The sequence below is a fragment of the Ambystoma mexicanum genome, chromosome 12 (assembly GCF_040938575.1).
Source record: "Ambystoma mexicanum isolate Mex_15411 chromosome 12, UKY_AmexF1_1, whole genome shotgun sequence".
NCBI classification, from domain to species: Eukaryota; Metazoa; Chordata; class Amphibia; order Caudata; family Ambystomatidae; genus Ambystoma; species Ambystoma mexicanum.
The window spans coordinates 1,060,175,850-1,060,198,253 of NC_090936.1; the positions used below are offsets into that span (position 1 = coordinate 1,060,175,850).

General features: G+C 45.3%; 1 protein-coding gene across 4 annotated transcripts in view; it reads right to left on the reverse strand.

Moving 5' to 3' along the window:
* Positions 1–22,404, reverse strand: part of LOC138514243 (uncharacterized) — a 364,675-nt gene that overhangs the window by 212,145 nt on the left and 130,126 nt on the right. For all 4 annotated transcript variants that reach the window (XM_069629606.1, XM_069629605.1, XM_069629604.1 and 1 more), the window contains 2 exons: positions 22,276–22,392; positions 7,404–7,465 (listed from right to left, as the gene is read on the reverse strand). In XM_069629606.1, the coding sequence (XP_069485707.1) occupies positions 7,404–7,465; positions 22,276–22,392 (179 nt within the window). The remainder of the gene's footprint in view (positions 1–7,403; positions 7,466–22,275; positions 22,393–22,404) is intronic.

Sequence of the window (22,404 nt, forward strand, 5' to 3'; positions counted from 1 at the left end):
GGGTATCCTTGTGAACAAACATTAGCTGCAGCTGCATCTGCAGTTGAGAAATCAGGAAGCATCACAATGGGCTGCAGTACAACACTCTACATGGAGCATGCCCTCTGCTATTCTCGAGAAACCCAAAAGCACACTGACCACAGAGCATCTTGATATGAGATGATCATCAAACTGAGCAAAAAAGGTAGTGAGATGCAGAGTTGCAAACCAAGCAATACTCACAGCCAGTGGAGGAGGGAGACTATGTACCTGACTGCACTAAATACACAGAACACTACGACATCCCAGGGGTCGAAGAAAATGCCATCAGGGGAGGGAGGAAGAAGTACTCAGAAAGGTCCTCAACGATTCAACAGACATCAGGGGAATGGCACACTGGGATGGTAGTAGTAAAATTGAGACAGAACAGTTGGAGTAGTGGCAAGCGCAAAGTTTCCTTCACATTTCTCAGCACAAGCAGCAGAATTGGTAGCATTCATCGTAGAACTGGAAACACAGGAGGGCGAGGAGATCACAGTGTACTCCGACTCTGCATATGTGACTTCAACAGTACATGCAGGACTGTTACAATGAAGAAGGCTGGGCTTCAGACGCGCTGATGGCATCCCAGTACAGCACACGCCTCTAGTGGACAGACTCAAATGCACTACAATTCCCACGGACCATTGCAGTGGTGAAGTGCTAAGTCCACACACAGGGGTGGGAGGAGGACCATGGTTTCCCACTGCAACAAAGCTGCAGAAGCAAAAAAAGCAGCCTATTGTCCAGAGAAAAATAAATGTGATACTCGTCCCAATAGAGACATACATGTGCGTAACATGGCATTGAAGAAGGGGTTTCATTCATTGTCCATTACCTAGATAATGGAGTTACAGGGACGAACACCAGTAGAAGCGAAGGAACTGTGGAAAAGGAAGGGGTGTTCATTATCCCCAACGGATACGATGTGGCGACAAGAGCACCTGAAGGCCAGTCATACCCCTCGGACTACTAAACAGCATTAGAGCAGCTCCACTATTCGATCCATCCAAGTAAAGAGTCTTGCAGCACAGATAGCGGAAGACTGGTTCTGTCCCAACTTGGTGGAGCATGTTGCCGCCTTCATGTATACCTGTATTGTGTGCCAATGATTCACAGCAGGACACATTGCGAGTAGTGAGAGGGGTAATACCCCACCCTATTGAGCCCTTCCAATATTTACACAGATTACGTGGACATGATGCAGAGTTGTAATGGCTACAGTAATATGCTGGTGGTTGTATGCCCATTCTCGATGGATCAAAGCCGGTCCATGCACACACCCTGATGCCACCTGTGCAGCAAAATTCCTTGTTAGAGGTATCCTCACGATGGGGGCTGGGGTGTGCGGAGTCCTCCCTCCGGCCCGACAATGGACCACACTTCTTAAACGTCGAGTATATCGCAAACCTACTGGGCATCAAGCACAAGTTCTCCTGCGCTTACCACTCACAAGCGAACAGGATCTGTGAACGCATCAATGGCCTGCTCAAAGAAAAGAAAGCAAAAGTGACAATTGGATGGCTTCATTGCCTACCCTTATTAAAATTGCACAATCAGCTTGGCTCCGACCACCATTTAACTCCCCATGAGGTGGTGATGGGATACATGAGCCTCCCACTCTGTACTCCCACTTGAGCGCTGTCGGATGCCCAGAATGCTGCTGTTTTGGGAAAATAAATGCATAAATATGTCACTTCAATGATGGCTAGTTTTTCTTTCCCAACAGCTACAGGCTCGGCAGGGGAGGTCAAAGCAGAATGAAGATATCACATCACATCATTAGAACCACAAGAACTGCTCAGGGGTACCATTACAAAAATTTCCCAGAGGCTGGCACAAGCCTTGCTTCAATGGTCCATTCATTGTAGAGGAAGCCACAAAGCTGTGTAGTTGGTAGTGAGGAAGACTTGTATTTACCTGGGAATCGTCAAGCCCTTCAGAGGAGAGACCCCCCCTCCCCCTGGCCCACGATACGGACAATACAGCGTAAGGAGAAAAAGAAAAGAAAAAAAATCAGCAGATCCAGACACGCTCCAGGACCAGGAAGGAGCATACAGAAAACTAGTTTAGACACACTGCCCTTTTTACACTAAGCAACCATCATATCTGCATTAACTGAGTTTCTATGAGCATTTTTGTACACATTACAACAGACAAGCACTTTCGAATATATAGGGACTAAGATCGAATGTTGCCAGTAAAACTCTGTTTATACTTTCCTTATCTACGTTACAGCTATTCGATACCTAAAAGGCGTGATGTGCCCATCATCACCTTGCTTAGTAACCCTAAAGTTCAGTTCATGTTTCAGAGAATTTGTTGCTATATTAGTACAATCCTTTTACTAGAAAAGCTGGCCACTTATACCGATGATAGTACCAAAGGTTGCACATTTTGATAAACACCAATTCCAAGCTCATGGACAACGCCAAGGGCATACATGCCACAAATTGACACTGCTGTGAGACATTTTATTGACATGCTTTGCATTCTGCGGTCTCCACCTCTATACCCTCTTAGCACTACGGAGAGCTACATTATATTATACACTCACCCAAACATATGCCAACATAACACCCTTTCCATCAGCGACCAAAGCTATGACTGAGTTGGTCACCAGCGCTGCCCAACAAGTAAAGAAGATCAAGCGAAGTGCTAACACCAATTTTGAACATGTAACTGCTTATACGACCTCAGCCCACATCACCAACATGATGAGGCATGAGCATGAAGTTGGGAGACCCCTTAGGTGAGAGATGTTACATGCGCTCTCATCCCCTACTCCACAAGTGACTCCAGGACATTTGTAGCAACAGAAATTCCAGCAGCCAAAGCACAATGCCTTATGCACTTAGCGCTCTACACCACAAAGGGCCAGGGGCGTTATTTGAAGCTTGGCAGGGGTTGCAGTTGCGACCCCTGTGCTCCTAGCTTCTACCCCTGCGGTCTCCTTTCCGACCCAAGTATTTTTTTTAAAAACATGGACGCTCTGGAGTACCAAAGCACAAACATTTGATGACAAAGTGTGCACCACTTTTACTGATGTTTCAGGGCACTACACCATTTAATTTGCGTTTCATTGCATCTTCACGTTCCAAGCTCCTTAATGCTCCCTTGACACATACCGAGTTTTCCTCCTCAGCCTCGGGTGCGCAAGTGGATCTTCTTACCACAGTAATATGCAAAACCTTTTACAATCTACTGAGCAGGAGTTGAGACCCCCCCCACCGAGGCCTCTTCTATTTTGTCCTGTAGTGCCTTAGCTTCATTTGGAAGGGGCAACCAGGATGTGCTGACACTATGAGCCAGGCTTTTGAATACCGTTCCCTGCGTACACATGGGGCTGAGATCTTAGATCTATTGGTTTCTTCAAAACTGGATATTTTGGCATTAACAGTCCTGGTTAAACCAAGTTCTACCGACAGAAGTGCTTTGGACTACTTCCCAATGTCATTCCCTTATACGACTGATCGGGTCTTGGGCAAGGGTGGGGGCGTTGCACTCTTTAAATCAATTCACACTGTGCCTCGCCAGCCCTTAGAAGGCTGAAAGCCTGGTCATCAAAATCAGAATGTCAGATAACACCTTGCTCACTCTAGTTGCTCTTTATAGGCCAACCAAGATTCATGCCACTATTTGAAGAGCAATTTTTAAATCTCCTAAATTCTCTTACTAAGCCTCAGACCCCGGTTTAATTATGAAGACTTTAATCTTTGGTACAATGTTTAACAGATGCCACCACTAGATCTCTTGTGGAAGCCTGCAATTCCATTGGTTTTGTACAACTCGTGGACCGCCCCCAACGCCGCGCAGGTCATACTCTGGACTGCTCTTAGCTCATCAGCTCTCTCCGACTTCCTTAGTCATTTTACCTTGTATCTGGTCGGACCACTGCTTGCTAACTTGATATCATTCCCCAGCTCCTCCGCCCAAACTTGATTCCAATCCTAGGAGAGAAATAGGTACGTGCAACTTGAAAGCCCTTATTCCAGAACATTTTACCCAACTTCTTTCGAAGACGTTCGGTCTTCTTGAGGACTTTGAGAGTGCAGCCAATATAGTGCATCACAGAACCAAATCACTTACTAATGTAACCAACTTGTTGGCACCTCTAAAGCTTTGAACCATTAAATCTGAGGCCATGAAAAAACCTGATTTAATGAGGCTATCATCTCCATCAGACAGTAAAAAACGCACTGCGGAACGTGATTGGCACAAAAACCATCTGATCTTACATTAGCCACTTACAAGACCCTTGTTAAACAATACAAAGAGGCTATCATAAAAGCGGAGTCTTATACTTCTAATACAAGAATTCAGAGGGCGAAATACGATTCTAAAGAATTAATTGTCATTCTGAGCGAGTTTAAGAGCAAACCTCCCCCAGCCTCTCTTCCTGTAAAAGACGAGCTGTGGTGCCAGGCCATTCATGATGTCTTCATTAAGAAGGTCATCACGCATCAAGCCAACACTCTGCAGGTTAGGGACTTGTGCTCATCACAGGCGATAGCAGCCATAGCTCACAAATTAGTGGCTTCCTCTCATCCTGAACCTCTTGTTTTTGATTTTACTCCTTGTACCAAATCTTTTGTGTCAGACTATTGCTGCCATGAAGCCCAGCTCATGTTATAGTGATGCTTGTCTATCAAGCTCGTTGATAGAAAGTTGAAAAATCTTAAGCCCGCAGGTCACCAAGTTCATTAATCAATCGTTCCTTGAAGGTAGTGTCCTTCTCTTAAAAGAGGGTTAGGGAACTCCTCAAAAAATTAAAAAAAGAAAATGGCTGGACCCCTTCATTCCAGAGAACTATCAGCCTATCGCAAATGTGCCATTTTTGCTGAAAGTTCTGGATAAAGTAGCACATTTGCAACTCCAGAACTATGTTGCGGCTCATAACATCCTGCTTCCTTGCCAATCTGGATTTAGGAACGGCTTTGGTACTGAGACCGCCATGCTGGATCTCAAGGCCAATTTGCTCCAGAACATGGACCAAGGGCTTTCATCAACTGATGCCTTTAGATTTATCTTCGGCATTTGATCTTGTAGACCATGTTCTTCTAGCTGAGAGACTTCAGTTAGTTGTGGGCTGCTTGCCTAAACCCGTACTCTGGCGCTCTTCATTTCTGGGTCCAAGGACTGCACGAGTACGTGTAGGCGATGTCTTCTCTGCTCCTTCCCTCAACACCTGCGGCGTCTCTCAGGGGTCTTAAATCACTCTGATGCGGTTTAACATCTACATTATCCCCTTTCTGCTCCTGTTGGCTTGGGTGTGCAAGTGGCAAACTATGCTGATGACACCCAAGTCACCAACAAACTCTCAGGCTCATACCCTGCAGACTCGGAAATTTTGAACACCATCTACAGGACGATTTCTCTGGTTCTAAAAGCAAGCTAAACTGAACTTATTGTTGCTCCCAGCCAAAAGTTGAGATCTCTCTCAGGAGAGTATGAAGTTTTGAATTATGGACACGCCCATTGCAGTGAAAAAGTACAAACTCTTGGTGTGACCCTGGATGCTGAACTTTCCATGTGTCAACATGTGGCCGCGGTGAGATCCTCCTGCGGTCTGATAAATTACTACATAATATACAACCTTTTCTTTCACAAGAAAACTTGGCGACTTTAGCCCCAGTTCTCAAACGCTTGTCTAGATTACTGCAACTGCCTGCTCAGCAAATGCTTTGTTTCTGCTACAGCTGCAATTCAGGTCACCCAGAATGGTGCAGTTCGGGCTGTTGCAAGCCTGGCCAGACCCTCATGTCACTGTCACCAGAAGGGACTTACACACGGCTACTAGTGAAACATTGCATTACACACAAAATGGTGACACTAACAAATGTGTGGTGAATGCTGCCCCTGAATATCTCAAAGCGTGCATCCAGCCATAGGTCCCGAGTCGCTCTCTCAGATCACAACAGCATCATAGACTTATCCAACCAAAGTTTGAACTGGTGAAGGCAGGTGGGCGCAGTTTTAATTCCTAAGGTCCCTGTGCCTGGAATGCACTACCACCCAGTATTAGACTGATTGATACATCTTCAAAGTTTAAGAAGGTGTTGAAAACCTTCCTCTTCAACATCCCACTTGATTAGTGCCTCTTTTCCCTTTGGTCTGCTCCCGCCAACTTCTGAGTTCCGTCCCGGCCTTCTAAGTGCATTATCCTGTACTTTTTGTCATGATTTTCCATTGTTTTGCACGCCCCAAGGCCTGCGGGCTTGTGGAGCGATGGAAAACAAATTCTATATAATGAGGGCAAGTGACCAGCCTAGTTGCCCTCCCAGCAGTGGTTTTAAGATCACCCTGCCTCAAACTGAGGGAGCTTGAGGTGGGACGGGGCCTACGTTAGAAGGTGGGTGGGGGGGCTATGGTTATTACTCTGTTTGCAGCTGTTCAGAGTTACCTGGGGTAACTTCACGGTGGGAGGGTAAGAGGGATGTTGATCCTGGTCGTCACGGCAACCGCCCCCCTCCATTGTTGTTGTCTGGTGCCGTGTGCTTGTAGCACGAAGCAGCTGGTGCTCCAAAGGAAATAATTCCAGACGAAAATTGCTTAAACAGCTGATGTGTGGGGCATTTGCAGTAGAGCTGCAAAGAGGAGTGCTGGCTTTTTCCCCACGGCCTAGATAGGACTTCATATACAAAAAAATAAAAAGTACTATACATTTTACATAAACAATCCTTGAATTTAAAACATCATGTCATTACTAATTATCAAGCAATCCATTTCATGTTTTCACTTTTATGAATTATAGGTTTGAGGTGTAATACAAATATTTCAGCAGTTTAGAGAACTGGATTGGCTGTCAGAACTAGGAATATTGGACTAAAGCTATTGCAATTAACCTCAGCACCACAAAGGGATAGAGGTAGGGTGGGCAGACTAGTAGTGGAGGGAATGTTAGTTTGTTCCATATTAATGTAATTTGTTTAACATATTTTCATCGACATGGGGATAACATGAACATCTAGAAAATGGGGGAGGGGGGACAGCAGCCAAACCAACGGAAGACCTCTAAGACACTCAAGATGTGATCAAACTCTTTACAGCCACATTCCAATTCTTCTTGAGTTTATGTGCAGTTTATGCATGATCCTGCAAAAGGCTCTACAGTACTCCAATGAGCCGTTCTGTGGCTCGGAATTGGTGCACCTTGTTAGTATTTATTAACATTGTCGCGCCTTGAAACACTTTTTTATAGGCGCGTTATAAATGCCATATCTTAGTGGACACCCTCCTTGGTCTGCAACATGTGCCAGTCATGACAAAGGCTACATTTTACCAGAGCCTTCCAATCAGGAAGCAGCTGCTATCACTGTCCCCTAAAGACTTAATACATGCCAAAACAAGACCTTACACAACCCAGCAAATGCATGATTCTGTACCTTCTGGATGACTTTCCCAAAGGGCCAAAGGAAATAACCTGCCAGCTTCCAGCAAAGCTTTCCTGCACAGAAGAAAACAAACATGGATCCTGGTGAGGTGGTACCAGCTCACAGAATAAAAATAAACCGAGAACATAAAAAACCATAGAAACAGAACTTTAACAGATTGGATTCCATATGGTGAGGATATAATGCACTCAGAGTTTCCATGTGTTAATTCCCCCGCATAAATATCACCATATTTTTGCTGCGAAATAAACACATGGACACTGTGGAGGACATCATTTTTTAATGTGCGGGGGACAACCCCGCAACCCCCACTCCCACTCCCACATAATATCCCCAACAAAAATATCGCCTATGGCGAACCAAATGGCCATATCTACGGCGATATTTTTGTTGGGGATATTATGTAGTGGTACCCTCAGAGACTGCTGGGAACCCTATGTATTGGGCTTTACCTCAGTCTTAATATAGAGCCCATCAGGCTCCCTTGCTATACAATAATGTTAAGGCATTAAGGAATACATAACAGGTTAACTCCGCCCCAAGACCACAGTGTTGTTGGAAAACGTGCCCCTTTCAGAAACTTGATAGCGCTTTTTAAAGGCATCTCTTACAAAGATAAGAGCATGTCAATTTATAAATACCCAAATGAAGACTAGGTCTACATACTAGCCAGTGCTAGGACAACCCAGACTTTTTTCTTTCTGTATATTACTCAATCCATCATCAACACTTGCACACTGGCTTACCATTATTTCTGCAAACCATCATTAGTGAGACAGACAGATCTAGCAGTGATAGGTCTTGTCGGACCATGCTTCAATGAAGGTAAAGATTACTTATGGCAAATTGAATCTAAAAACAGGTGAAGTTCGCCTCCAAGCACTTTGATACCTGAAGCCATCAAGCACTGTACCTCAAAGGAAACCTAGGAACGACACCCTTTGGCATGCCTGTACAACAAGGATTGGGTAAACTCTGGAGACAAAACACCACCCAAAGACCTGAGGTAAGAAACGTATTCCTGACACTCTGGACAGATCAAGCAGCAAGGAAGGAGGTTACTCCAAAGGGCCAGTCACTACCGCCCCTTGCCCCCTTTCTGATTCAGGGTCAGCATTACAATGACTCACTTTCAGATAGAATGCATTTACCAGGCAACATCGCAATTTCAACATTGAATCTGGGTACCTTGTTCCATTTCCAAACTGGTATCTCCCACACAAACTTTATTTTCTTTTTATTTGACCTGAAAGCACACAAGTGTTAACTTAAGCGTATACTGTACTGTGGTGCATACCTATTAAAACAAAACGGTCCATTCTTTGCAGGAAAAGAGACGTTCAAGTGTACCTTATCCTTCTCCCAATGCTTCCCACAGTACTTCCTACAGGGAAACGAGCACTCTTCTAATCTGCCCAGAGAGATTGCGTGAAGTGTGGGGTCAGCATCTCCAAGCACCACTATACCCAGTGGCTGAAACAATGCTACAGCACGGTATGGACTTTTGCTGAGCCCCAACCAAACGCTAGAACTGCTTAGATTTTGTATTAAAATGATTTGCTCTCCTCTTTTAAAGAGCTCATTAATCCAGGTAATATTCTGCCCCCCCCAACCCCTCAAGACCAGCCCCACAGTTTGAAGACTAATGGCATATATTACTTTAATTACTAGCTATGATCTTTTACCAATTAGGAAAGGTGCCATATGATAATCAGTTTTTCTCAAGACTCTAAATTGCTTCTGTGAATCTGAGCTCCAGTACCGGATCCCTCCATGGTTGACTTATTTCAAAATATTGGATTGCAGAAAAAGTTGAGCAACTACGACATCTGAATATATTGAAAAAGTATCGCCCTCGTTTCAATTGCGGGGCATACATAGAATTTAAGGTCTCTTAGGATCACATTCACATTGGTATTAAAATGTTCACACCGCCAGGTTCCATGTAGAATGGTAGTAGTCCTTCTACAATAAGGCGGAGGATGCTGTGTGATGGCTCAAGCCAATCACCCGCTGCTTAAATTACCTTAGTAGACATTTCCTCTACCTGTATGCCGTTCACCTTTGATTCAGTGCTCCCATCTACACCCAATCTATTATGCACAGCAGTGCTAGCAACGTCTATCAGTGATTGACTGTACAGCCTCCAGAAAGCAAAGAACAACTAGTTCTGCATCGGAGGACCAACGTGTAGCAATTTTATGACACCTTGGCTTCTACTATGAACAAGCAATTCTGATACAATGAAAATGCAAACAACAATACTCATTCAGCCCATGACTCACAAAGATAACATTCTGCCTGCTGGGAAAGCATGTTCTTTTATCCCCCCCCATTATGGATTGTGTTCTACATCTGTCAGTTCTGAATCTCAATGCCCCAACAACTAGGTGGCCCCAAGTTCGAGCAAAACAAAATAAAAAGAATACTGTATAAATATTATACAAGTATGCACAACACTGACAGATGTAAAACAGAACTGTGGCAGCTGTGTCCCAAATTTGTGTTTATTTTAGGACAGGCCACTGCACCTCAAAGAGGAGCATTTTTATATTGTCAGTTTGGAAAGACATTCGGGGCAGGGAGTTCGCCAAGAATGCATGACATTTATCAAACACCAAAAGCCTGCTATGAATACAGTCTAAAATGATTCTGAAAACAATAGAGCAAAGCCTGATGTTAGAAAACCAGCCTTCTACCAAACCCATGCCACGTGGGTATATTGGCCGGATCAATGATTTCTTTTTGAATTGTCAGTTTTTTTGATTGGGTTTAAGAATTTGCATTTTCACACCTTCCCTTTTCCTTTATGCCCATCCAACTAGGTCCCCATGATAACCCTATTTGGCCTTCCACCTCCCTGTACCTTTTGCCCAGTTACACCTCTATAGCGGTGGAAGGGGCAAAAAAAGGATTTAATCAGGCAGTTTTAACCATATTTTTGCAAATCTATTTCATAAATGGTGTCCCTTCCTGCCCAGAGTGTACGTCCGGCATATGTTATACTAGTATGAACAAAAACACAAGGAGGGGCCCGATTGGACAGGTATGGGGTACTACTGGTACAAAATATATATATGAAAATACTACAGAACCCCCAACCTGCAGTTTGCTGTACTCGCTAAATTGCAAACTATATACTGGCCTTTTTATTCTATTGGTTTGATGCATTAGTCAACAAATCTTGAAAGCATACACACATCACTCTTGAAAACCAATTCACACCATACTCTAATTGTACCAAACGGTTTCCTATAAAATAAAGGCACTTCATGTAAAACTATCCAAAATACAAATTTAAAATTCATCAGTCCAATTGAATTGGTCAAGTTGTTATGGGATAAGTGTGTGCATACGCTGCTGAGTGAGCAATGCATCTGCACAAACAGTGGAGAAACTTTGCTGAAAATGTTGGGGGGGAGGGGAAACATGACCTGAAGTAAAGGTGCGCCATTCAAATGAATGGGGACAAAATAGGGTGCCATGAAAGTTGGGGGGACAAACACCACCGCCCCGCCCTAAAATTACGCCCATGTGTACAAACAGATATGAAAAAATGAAAAATGAATGTTAACAAGCAATTTAAACAAACTTAAAACCACCACCAAGTGACTAAGTGTAAAAAATAATGCCAAGTCAAACAACTCAAAATAGCTAACAAATCCATCAACTGTGTGCAACTTGAATTCAAATCGTCATTTGCAACCCAAACATGTTTAAGTTCCAATGTTGATATGGAACTTTCTGCAGGGGGTATATTCTTTTTTCTGTAACCATCAATTGCATTTAAATGTAATGGACAATCTTTCAAATAGTCATGCCATCAAGAAATTATCTTAGTGATTAAAAGACAGATGTAGCCATCAGCTTTCCACACATATACTACGTCATCTTAATTAATTTAATGAAACCGGTTGATACTTATCTAAATCACTCTTGGCCCATCTGGGCACTTGAGCAAAACATACATGCCGAGGGTAAAAACCAAAATGGGATCCTAGGGCGCCGTCATTGTGGGTTTATACCCTATATCCAGATAAACCAAAATATCCTTAATCAGATTAGGGTTTTCATTGGAAACGAAGAGTGTGACAATTCCTCATCCCCCATGCCAATAAATGGGTTTACTCTCAAATACGGGGAATAGGCAAAACATGTATGTGTACTGACCTAGACGTCAAGGTGATCCTTTCTTCCTTTCAGACTAAAAAGTTCATCTAAATGAGGGAGTTGCAGGGTATTGATTCGAGACCCTGCTTAGCTATGGTGTTCTGTATTCGTGAAAATCTGTTGACAAAAAGAATGCTGCATAAAAAAAAGCATGCAACGTACTACACTGGAACACATAATTACACCACTGCATTTCCAAAGCAAATGTCACTCGAATACTGCATTTAGCTCAATCTCTTGCAGACTTTCTAATATGCTTGGGACCAAACTGGTCTCCTTCTGGGTAAACCATGTAGATGAACCACCGATGGGATGGTTGTTAAATACCCATGCCTCTGCGTGCCCTCCACTACCTACCGTGAAAAAGACTGTCTAATGAAGGCGGGGTTCTAGCCACACCTGGAATAAATTCTAACTATTATATCTCTCTTTACAAATGCGGCACGTGAAAATATGGAGAGTCACAAAAGGATGCCTCCGGTGATAAATCAGGTAAGTCTATGGTGGTAAGAATTATATTTGTTGGTTCCCTCGGCTCACCTTGTGGTTTTCTTTTGTCTCCTAGGTGCCGAAGTTCGGCGAAGAAATGATGGAGGCAGCGCCGACCCGAAGGATGCTGTGAAGACTGGCGAGTATGGCGCGGCGCTGCAGCTGGAGGTGCGGCGTGTGCAGAAATTATGTTCTTTACAGGTCCGGAGACGAGATGAATCCAGAATCAGGTGTGGAATAGAAATAAAGTTCGTTTTCTAACCTTGTCCCTTTCTTTCCTCTTTGTTTTAGGAGCTCCGGATTCGAGGCGGGCGTGGCAGAAGACTGGATGCAGGCTGCAGGCATGGTGAGTGTTACGCTGCTGGATGCAGAATAACGCGAAGCGTGTGTTGCTGGTCGGGCGTGGTTTAAATAGCCTCAAAAGTAGTCCCAGGTAAGAAGTCCCTAGAACCACACCCGAGTAAAAAAATAGTCCCTGTAGAAAAAGTCCCTTTCAGGCTTCATGTTGGATTGGAGTCATTTGCAGCATGGTCTGCCTGAGGTAAGTAATGACTATGAGCTTGGCACCTTAGGCGCCAGGACTGAACCCAGATAGCCCCTAGCCGGGGCTGCTGAGGTTTTACTAAATGTCTAGATGTCTGCTCCCGGGGCTGATGGGCTTGGTCCGGAGGCCTGGGGGTAGGCATCATGACAAACGGTTCCATTATCAAGGCGAATATTAGTGCCGATAGGGGGCAACCCTGTCTGGTGCCACATTGTAGTTCGAGTGGGGCTGACCTCGCTGTTCCCGTGACAATGCTGGCTCGAGGTCTGGTGTACAGCAGCAACACCAACTTAATGAAGCGGGCTCCCAGTCCCATCCTGGTGAGTACTGTGAACAGAAATGGCCATTCCACGGAGTCGAACGCCTATTCAGCGTCGAGCAGAACAGGGATTGCCTTTTGAGAGGGGTCTAGTGCCTTGATGACGCCAAACAGTCTTCTAATTCCAAAGGTCGTGTTGCGTCCGGGAACGAAGCCTGCCTGGTCCGCGAGCACCAGGGCGGGCATCAATGGTAGCAGCCTGTTTGTGAGAACTTTGGCAAGGATCTTGTTGTAGAGGTTGAGCAGGGAAATAGGGCGGTATGATGCGCAATCTTCCGGTGGTTTGCCCGGTTTGTGTAGGAGGATTACGTTGGCTTCGCAGGTGGACTGTGGGAGACATCCCACTTCCAATGCTTCTTGGTAAACCTCGGCTAGGAGAGGGGCCAGGGTATCGGCAAAAGCCTTGTAGAATTCTCCCGTTAGGCCATCTGAGCCGGGGGCTTTTGCGCAGAGGAGAGTTTTGATTGCCTCAGTGATCCCTTCTGGTGTAATAAATTCATTCAGGAGTTCTCGTAGTTGTTCCTCTACCCAGTACAGTTCTGTGTCTTCGAGGTACTCCTGCAGAGCATTTTAGTTTGTGTTGTGCTTGGAGCTGTATGACTCTTGATAAAAGAGCCTGAATTCCTCTGTTATTCCCTCATCGGTATGTTTTAGCACGCCATGTCTGGAGCGTATTCCTTCTATCAGTGGTAATGTCCTGTCTGCTTTTATCAGATTGGCTAGGAGGGCACCAGGTTTTTGGCCTTCGCCGTTTTGCTGGACTTTATTACGATTTAGGAATTTAATTTCACGGTCTGCCTGGTGTTGAATTTTCGTAGCTCTTCCTTTAGGGCAGCCCGAGAGGCTGGGTCGGGCCCGTTTGTGCATTTAAGTTCGATGGATCAAAGCCGCTCTTCGCTACTGGTTGGTTCTCGCCTGATTAGTTTAAGGATGCCGTTTTCTTTAGCCAAGCATATTCCTCTAGTGAAAGCTTTCAGCGTTTCCCATATCGTGCTCATTGCGGCAACAGATCCTATGTTGAGTCAAGGAATGCAGCTATCTCTTCTCTTATTTCAGAAGCGAAGACCTGGTTGTGCATGGACCCTGCCTTAAACCGCCAGCGCTGTAGCGGTGGACTGAAGCCGGGAGGCCTGCAACTAAGGATCATTGGAGCATGGTCGGAAAGGGTTTTTGGTAAGATGTGGCAGGGCCCCTATATTGCCTGGCTGTTTGCCGAGGTGAATAAGTAGTCAATTCTGGAGCTTGTGTTGTGTATGGTGGAATGAAAGGTGTAAGCTCGCTGGCACCGTTTGCTGCCCTCCATGCATCTTTAAGGTCCAGGGCTGTGCATATTTCCCTGATCTGCAGGCTGGCTTTGGATTGCGGTTGAAGTGCAGGTCGTGACTTATCCATCGAGGGGTCGAGCACCGTGTTCATGTCGCCGCCCAGACTGTTTGTTGGGTCCTGAGTGGATAAATGGATCTGAACCCAATCGAAGTTACTGGTGCCGTCGATGTTGGGTCCATAGGAGTGGACAAAGGTGAATTTTTGGCCTGCTATAATGCCGCACACCAGGAGTGTCCTTCCCTCTGAGTCTCGATCTGTATGGACTAGCCGGAAGTTGGTTCTTTTATTAATTAGGATTGCGACTCCTCTGGAATAGGACAAGTAAGATGAGAAGTACATGTGGCAGCCCCAGCTTCAAGCCCAGAGATGTTCCTTACTGGGAAGCAGGTGTCTCCTGAATCATTGCCACGTCGACCTTGTGTCTTTGCAAGTACTGAAGGATCTTCCTGGTTTTTGCCGGGAGGTTGCCTCCCCTTATATTCCAGGTTGCTACATTGAATTGGATGCTGTAGTCGGGGTATGTGCTGCAATTTTTCTCCTGCAATGCGGAGGGGTTGGGATCCGTTTTAGGGCAGAGGTCTGGAGGGCGATCAGATGTTCTTCAGTAGTTTGTCGTAGAGGCGCAGGTGATTGGAGAGCCGGAGGGTCGGGGGGGCAGAGGGTCTGTGGCACGTTTCCCTCCCCTTTTACATGAGTTTCTTTCCACGGGCAACTCCCAACTTGCCCGTTTGCGAACTTGAACAAGAAGCGGTCCCTGGCGTTGCCAGGCCACCTGTTGTAGTCCCACCCATTAACAGAACTTTGTTAAACTGATGCTGTGCAAGGGGCACTTGGGGCCTCCCAAGTATCCCAGCCCCGCGGTAAATTCCTCGTAGGTGTTCCTGTGATTGTAGCGTTGTGTGCAACCTTGTTACCCGACTCTGGTCGCTTCAGTTCATGGAGGATTTCTGTCTGAGGCCTAGGACGGTTGGGGTTCTGATCATGGCAGTCTAGGAACATGTTTGCCTCGTCTGGCGTTCGAAAGAAGTGGACCCTCTCACCGTGTTGCACCCTGAGCTGTGCTGGAAAGAGCATAGAGTAGGTCATTTGATTGGCTCTGAGTCTTTGTTTGATGGTCGCAAAGGATTTCCTCTGTATTTGTACTGTAGGAGAGAAGTTGGGGTAGAAATGTATCTTGTCTCCATCATGGAGGAGGTCTCCCTTCTCTCTGGCCAGTCGAAAGGATGGTATTGCGGTCTCTGTAGTCAAGTAATCTTGCGATGATTGGTCTAGGTGGTGCGCCGGGGGCAGGTCTGGTTGCTGGTATCCTGTGTGCCCGCTCTACTGTGAAGAATTGCGACAGGGCTTCACGGCTAAAGAGGGACGTGCAGAGTGACTCCACATAGTCTTCCATTTTTTCCCTGTGACTGATTCTCTCACTCCAACAATTCGGATGTTATTTCTTCTTGAACGACCTTCTAAATCCTTGCACTTGGCCAATGTCATTTTCATTTGAACCTCTAGCCAAGAGACTGCCAGATAGGGTTGTTGCGCTGTCATCAAGGCTAGAAACCCTTTGCTAGACCTCGGTCAGGCATTCTGAGTGAGTGTCTATGCGGTGTTGAAGAAGGTCGACTTTGGAGGCGAGACCATCCATTTTATTATTCAGGTTCTTATGCCTGCTTTCAGTTCTAAAAGGATTTCCTTGATTTCGGACGCGTTACTGTCTGGCCCCATCTGGTGCGAGCAGCCGGACGAAGAGCCCTGGTCATCTTGTTGTAGGGGTTCGCAATGTCTTGGGGAAAAGGTCCCGCCCGACCATACAACAGTGGATGAAAGACGTAACGTACAGTCAAGACACTGAAACAAACTTCATAAAGCTACTACCTCTACACGCAAGACATCTGGGGCCCTTACATTGCCTACTTACTATCTACCAAAAACAGAGACTCCCCTCGAGATACAGCTCCAGCACCCCCACAGGAGACTACAGACACAGGCCCCATCACCAACAATGTAAATAACCGAGAACTGCTATTAACTCAAGCTAGGGTGTGACCGAGAAGTGATGGAAAGCGGGAAATGGAGACAGAAAGAAGCACGAGTGACTTCCATGTTTGTTTATGTTATGATTTTGTTTTACTTCTTTGTCTTAAATACCAAAAATAAAGGTTTAAAAAAAATATATATATATATCTTGTTGTAGGGGTGCCTTTGGGGTTGTGCCACCTTCAAAGGTCAGTTTCCTTTGGGATTTGTCAGTCTTCCCCATCTCTCTTGTGATGCCGGTGTCGTTTGCTGGTGCCGAATTGAGTTTTGCCTTGCTTAGGGCACTTTGTGGGTCCACCGACTGGGGCGGGTCAGTGTCTGGGTGTGCGAGGCAGATGGGGGTGTGGCCGTTTGAATGGGTTGATCACCTGAATAAGGTTAGTTCGAGTGACTGAGTGGACCCTCCGTGTATATTTTTTACTGCTGTCCAGGGGAGGGTACCAGCTCTCTGCCGATGTGGTTGGAGCACTGCTGACCTCACACCTCTAGGAGGGCACGCTCCAGCAGGGGATTTTTGGGCCGCTGCTTTATAGTGGACGCCTTGTGTTGCTGGTCATTGGCTGTGTTGAGCGTGGAGAGGGGAATCCGGTGCACCTGGCCGCGACCGGCGAGATAGGGAGGCGAATATTGCAGTGCCAGAAGGGGGGGTAGGAAGCCCCCTCTCGTGACACCGCCATCACTCCTAATGATGGAGGAACGCTGATCCTTGTGTAGTGGGGAATGCACGGGTCCCTCGAGCCTTTGGAGCTACTGGAGCGAGGCTCCCCCAGGGAGGCCCCCACACGGGCCCGCAGATGAGGCCGGCTGCCTTTCTGGGCACTCCTGGTGGGGCCGGTGTGCTGAGCGCCACGGTGCCTGGCCGCGGCGCGAGCAGGAGAGGCCCTCCGCCGCTCTCTATCCCTGGCTGCGTGTGTGGGTCTTTGCTGGGGGGGGGGGGGGGAGCAGTCGCTAGCAGCCTTGCTCCCAGATTTGTGCGTGGCCTCCCTCCCCCTCCGTACCTCCAGGCCCCGTTGGTCCTCGCTCCTCTCCAACAGACGCTGGGCCCCGGTGACGCGGGGGGCCACGCTGGCGGTGCGGTGCCCTGGGGCCTCCCGAGGAGCTCCGGCCCCCAGCTCCGCAGGCGCCCTCCGGAGCAGATGGAGCGGCTGGAGGGGGAGAAGGTCCTCCGTCACCCACCGCGCTGACACAGCCCTCGGCGGTGGCGCTGGTTGTCTTGGGAGGTTTGTGGTCAGGCTCCGCACACTGGCTGCGGGTGGGGCGGGGGGAGAGGGCGAGCCCCTCCACGGGCTCGCCGCAAGTCGCCGCTTGTCCTTCGCTACCCGCCCGCTCCGCCGTCAAGGGTGCCAGGCGCCCCCACAGGAGCTCGGGCGTGCGGGTCTCATCCGGGGTGGTGGAGGCTTTGCGTGGTTTCGGCGGGCCTCCGGATGATCCGCCTGGAGCACGGCCCCCAGGCCTCGTGGGTCGCTAAGGGGCAAGGAAAGACAGTTTTTCTTCCAGTTTTCAGGGGAAGACAGCTGCGTAGTCTGGGAGGCCAGGAGTCAGGATCTTGATTCACCAAACTACCAGCAACAGCAGGATTTCACAGGATTGATGCAGGGCTAGGCTGGAGCTCAGTCCAAAGCGGCCATCTTGGATGGCCCTCTAGCCAATTTCAATTTATATTAAAAAAGAAAATTAACAGCAATTGGGCGTGTGGTCCGAAGACCCATAAAAAGAATCTGCCATAGTTGCTCATAAGTGACAGATACTCCCATTTCATTTTCCGAAAGTGCAGTGTCCGTAATTCATGTAACATCCTACAATCTATGACCAGGTGATGCAACATTTCTTTGGACTATGGGCAAACAGAATCTGCATTTATACAATTCTCGATTTGGCCACGCCCATTTAGAATGTCTCTCGTAGGCCACAAATTAAATCTTAATCTAACGAAATCAAGCCTATGTAATACTGACGGTGATTGCATCATATATGGTTCGACAGTGCTATACATTTCTTGTCACCAAATAGATTGTTTTTAAAGTCATTGTATTTCTGGCAACTGTTTCTGGTGCAATTCCAATCTTGTTGAAAAAGCTTAGTTTTTTGCCTTATTTGGATTTTCTAAAAGAGTATCGAAATGTCTTCTTGCGCCAGAGTATGGACAACCAACTCCATCCATTTTGTCAGAAAAATGGGAGTTGATGTAAACGTGTAGACAGTCAATATACTTATCAATATTTGAGTCGTGTTATTAGACACGCCCTAAATATTACAAGCCATAAGTATCTATAGTACAATGCAGTCAGTCCTAGTTCATACTGAATCCATCCAACCGGGACACAGTTTGAAAGATTCATCAAGCATCTCCAATATTGACTTTTACATTTTTGTAATGTTCTTTCTGGTAATATAGGCTTTGTGCTGCCTCAAAGTCACCTTTTGTACTTAAAACCTAATCACAGGGCTCAGTTAAAATGTCCGATACCTTTTTTGTATAACAAGGGATTGAGATATTCCTGTAGTTAGTTTTGCTTCAAGACTCATAAAATAAGGCTTATCGTTTCTAGTATTACTAAGTAACACACCCAAATAAAGGTACTGTTGTACAATTTCCAAGACTATATTCTGTAACATCCAGTTTACATGTCTTCTAGATCTCTTTGTTTTCACATATTAGAAATCTGCTGACAATTTGAGCATAACGAAAATTCTATCAACATATAATGACAGGGCATCTAAGAGACATTGAAGACCCTGCGGTGTCATATACATCAACACAAGATTGTCTGCATAAAATAATGCTGGAATTTGCTGTCCATTTAATTTGAGGGCATCACTATCAATATTATCAAATCCATCACCAGTATCAGCAAGGAAAAAATGGAATAGGGCTGAAGCAAGTACACATCCCTGCCTCAGCCAACAAAAAGTTTCAGTAAATGGGGTTAAATCACCCATCAAGGATGTTCCTCGTGTTTGTGTGCAAGGCTTGAATTAATGCAATCTAACGGGACAGGCTGCTTTTTTTAGTTTATCAAACAATATCTCGTTTGAAATTAATTGATGTACCTAAACCAGCCACAATCCTCGTTTGAAAACAGTTTCACTGAAGCTTTGAAATAGTCCACGGATTAAAGTCCAAGTATAAACCTCGAGAACATTTTACCTGGAGCATCAAGAAGGGCGATCGGTCGATAATTAGATTGACTCGACCGGTCGCCCTTCTTGAATATAGGAATGATTATTGAATGACACCAGGAATCCGGGATGTTTCCGGTGCAAAGAACATGCCGAAATACATTGCCAAGTATCATTGGCCACTGTTGTGGATGCTCCTTAAACATTCTATTATTCAAGTCATCAGGGCCTGGGGCTCTCGAGTTGCTAGACTTCATTATATAACACAGATACTCATGAATATAGACCATAAATAAGCTCGGTCTCACATCAATGCCCCGTGCCTCCCTCGTTTAGATTGACTTTTTAGTCTGAAAGTAAGCAAGGATCACCTGGACGTCCAGGTCAATACACATACCTTTTCTACCTATGCCTCGTATTTATGAGAGTAAGCCCATTTATTGGCATGGAGGAAGTGGAAATGTCATTTCTAATGATAACCCCAATAGGATTAAGAATACCAGTGCCCTAGGGTACCATTTTGGTTTTCTACCCCCAGCATGCGTGTTCTGCACAAGTGCCGAGATGGGCCAAGAGCAATTTAGATAAGTAAATATTGACAGGTTTCATTAAATGAATGAGAACATAGTATGTGTGTGAACAGTTGATGTCTAGATCTGCATTTAATCACTATGATAATTTCTTGATTGCAGAACTATTTGAAAGATTGTCCATTCCATTTAAATGAAATTGATGGTTGCACAAACAAGAAATAATTCCCCTGAAGAAAGTTCCACATCAACATTGGAACAGAAACCTGTCGGGACTGCATATAACTATTTGAAGTCAAGCTGCACACAGTTGATGGATTCGTTTGCTAGATTTAGCAGTATTTTTGTCACTTGCAGTCACTTGGTTGTCGGTTTCATTTTTTCTATATTAATCTGTTTGGGTGGCTGCATTGTTCACCCAACAGCGCATGTACACGCTCTTTACCAATTCAATTGTACTAATGGATTTTAAATGTGTATTTTGAATCATTTTATATGAAGTGCAATTTTTATAGGATGCCATTTTGTACAATTAAACTATGATGTAAAATAAATGAATTGGCTTTCATGAGTGATGTGTAGTATACATTCAAGATTTGGTGACTAATGCATCGAACCAAGACATTTAAAAAAAAAGGCAGCATCTAGTTTGGTGTAACTTGGCGAGTATAGCAAACTTCAGGTTGGGGTGGTGTAATATGTTCTACCAATACCCTGGATACCCAGTATTAATAGTTATGCTTGGTTGTCCTTAAATATTCTTTGCCAAGTCTAGATAGATTTTTGATAACTGCAAGATATTGCCTTTATCGAACAGCTGAGATTTCGAAAGAGTTAGGGATGACAAACATCTCGGTGTCAGGATTGCTGACGAGGGTTCTATGTTTTTTTTCCACTGAGTTTTAGGACTAATATTTTCAGCTGAAAAAAAAACGATTCTAATTTGTTTTTTATATTCGGAGGTCCCTCCAAACCTCCCTATTATCTAGTCCCTATACCCTCACACCCCACCCCTATATTTTTCGGCCAGACATTTTTGCCAAAAAAAAAAAATAAACTGGTGATGTGACTACATCGTATCCTGAAGTGTAAGCAGGTTTATTTATTTTTGACATTTGTATAGCGCACCTAACCCGGAGGCAACTGGGCCCCAACAGCAGTTGTCTCATTCAAAAAAATCACTTACACCAATCAAGGTGGGGTAAATTAGCTATTAGGATGGTTGTACCTATACAGATGCATTTCTTCAATACCTTCTTGATCGAATTTAGGAAGAGCTTTAAGCCAATTCATAAGGTGCTTGATTCATTCCTGGGGAGAGGGGAAGAGGGCAACATTTAGTTGGTCACTCTTTCATCTGGAATATACCACAAAGCACCACAGTGAATGGGGAATGTCCAGAAGGGTCGCATCTGGACAAATCTTAAACCCTTTCCACTGGACTCCCAAATCTCCATCTGGAGGAAACCGCGTCATGAATCTATGCCGCTGTTATCTTGTACTGTTAAGTGGGAAGAAGGTAGTTTCTTATGTACTGTAACTACCTTCTCCATGCGCAGGCTTCAATTGTAGGGGCCGGTGGGGGGGGGGGTAACCCAGTGATTAAGCAACTCTATATGGTTGTCAATTGGGGAACTTTGATAGCGAGAATAAAATAGGTTTGGAGTGGAATCCCTCTTCAAGCCTTCAATTTGTGCAAAGCCCAATGCAAGTTAACACATGGACTATCAAACCCCATATTGGAACATCCCAAAAAAGACATCCTGCAATCCCTGGGACTGAGTGGCACATGCATGACAGCCTCTTCACCCACAATTTAGAAAGCATGGGTATAGGTCCAAAGGGACCATTTTTATCCAGACTTGTAAATCCCTCCTACTGACCTTCAAATTGTTAATTGACCACAACGTATCTGGATATCACACCCCATGCACATGGATCATTAAAATGAGCGTACTTATTGTTGATGTATATGGCGCTTCATGCTGGATTCCTCCCCTGGAGGAAGTTAAAAGATGGCCGGGTACCTCCACCAAATGGCACTCTGCTTGAATCCTCTGAATATTGGGGAATCATACATTTTTTTTGTTTCAGCAATGTAGGTTGAGAAGGCTACCCATTTCTCAAAAGAGAAGACAACAGAAAATGTGCCATAAAGTATGGCAGAATACACAATTGCAAAAAGTACTTCTTTCTGCCTCATAGAGGCCTGCCACATCCTTCAAAGTGTGCAAGCACACACTCAAAGTACAGACATCAACGGTATATTAATAAAACTATGGTTTTACAACGCATTAGCAAGATCATGAACATTAATAAGATGTTGACTCAACCTACCGTAAGGAAAACCTAATATGGAGAGGAACATCAGTGCAGCTACCAGAACATAGACCAGAGACAGCCACCAGCCGAATAGCAGTAGGTAGAGGACATTTCCACAGGTCACAGCAGACCCTATCAATGGAA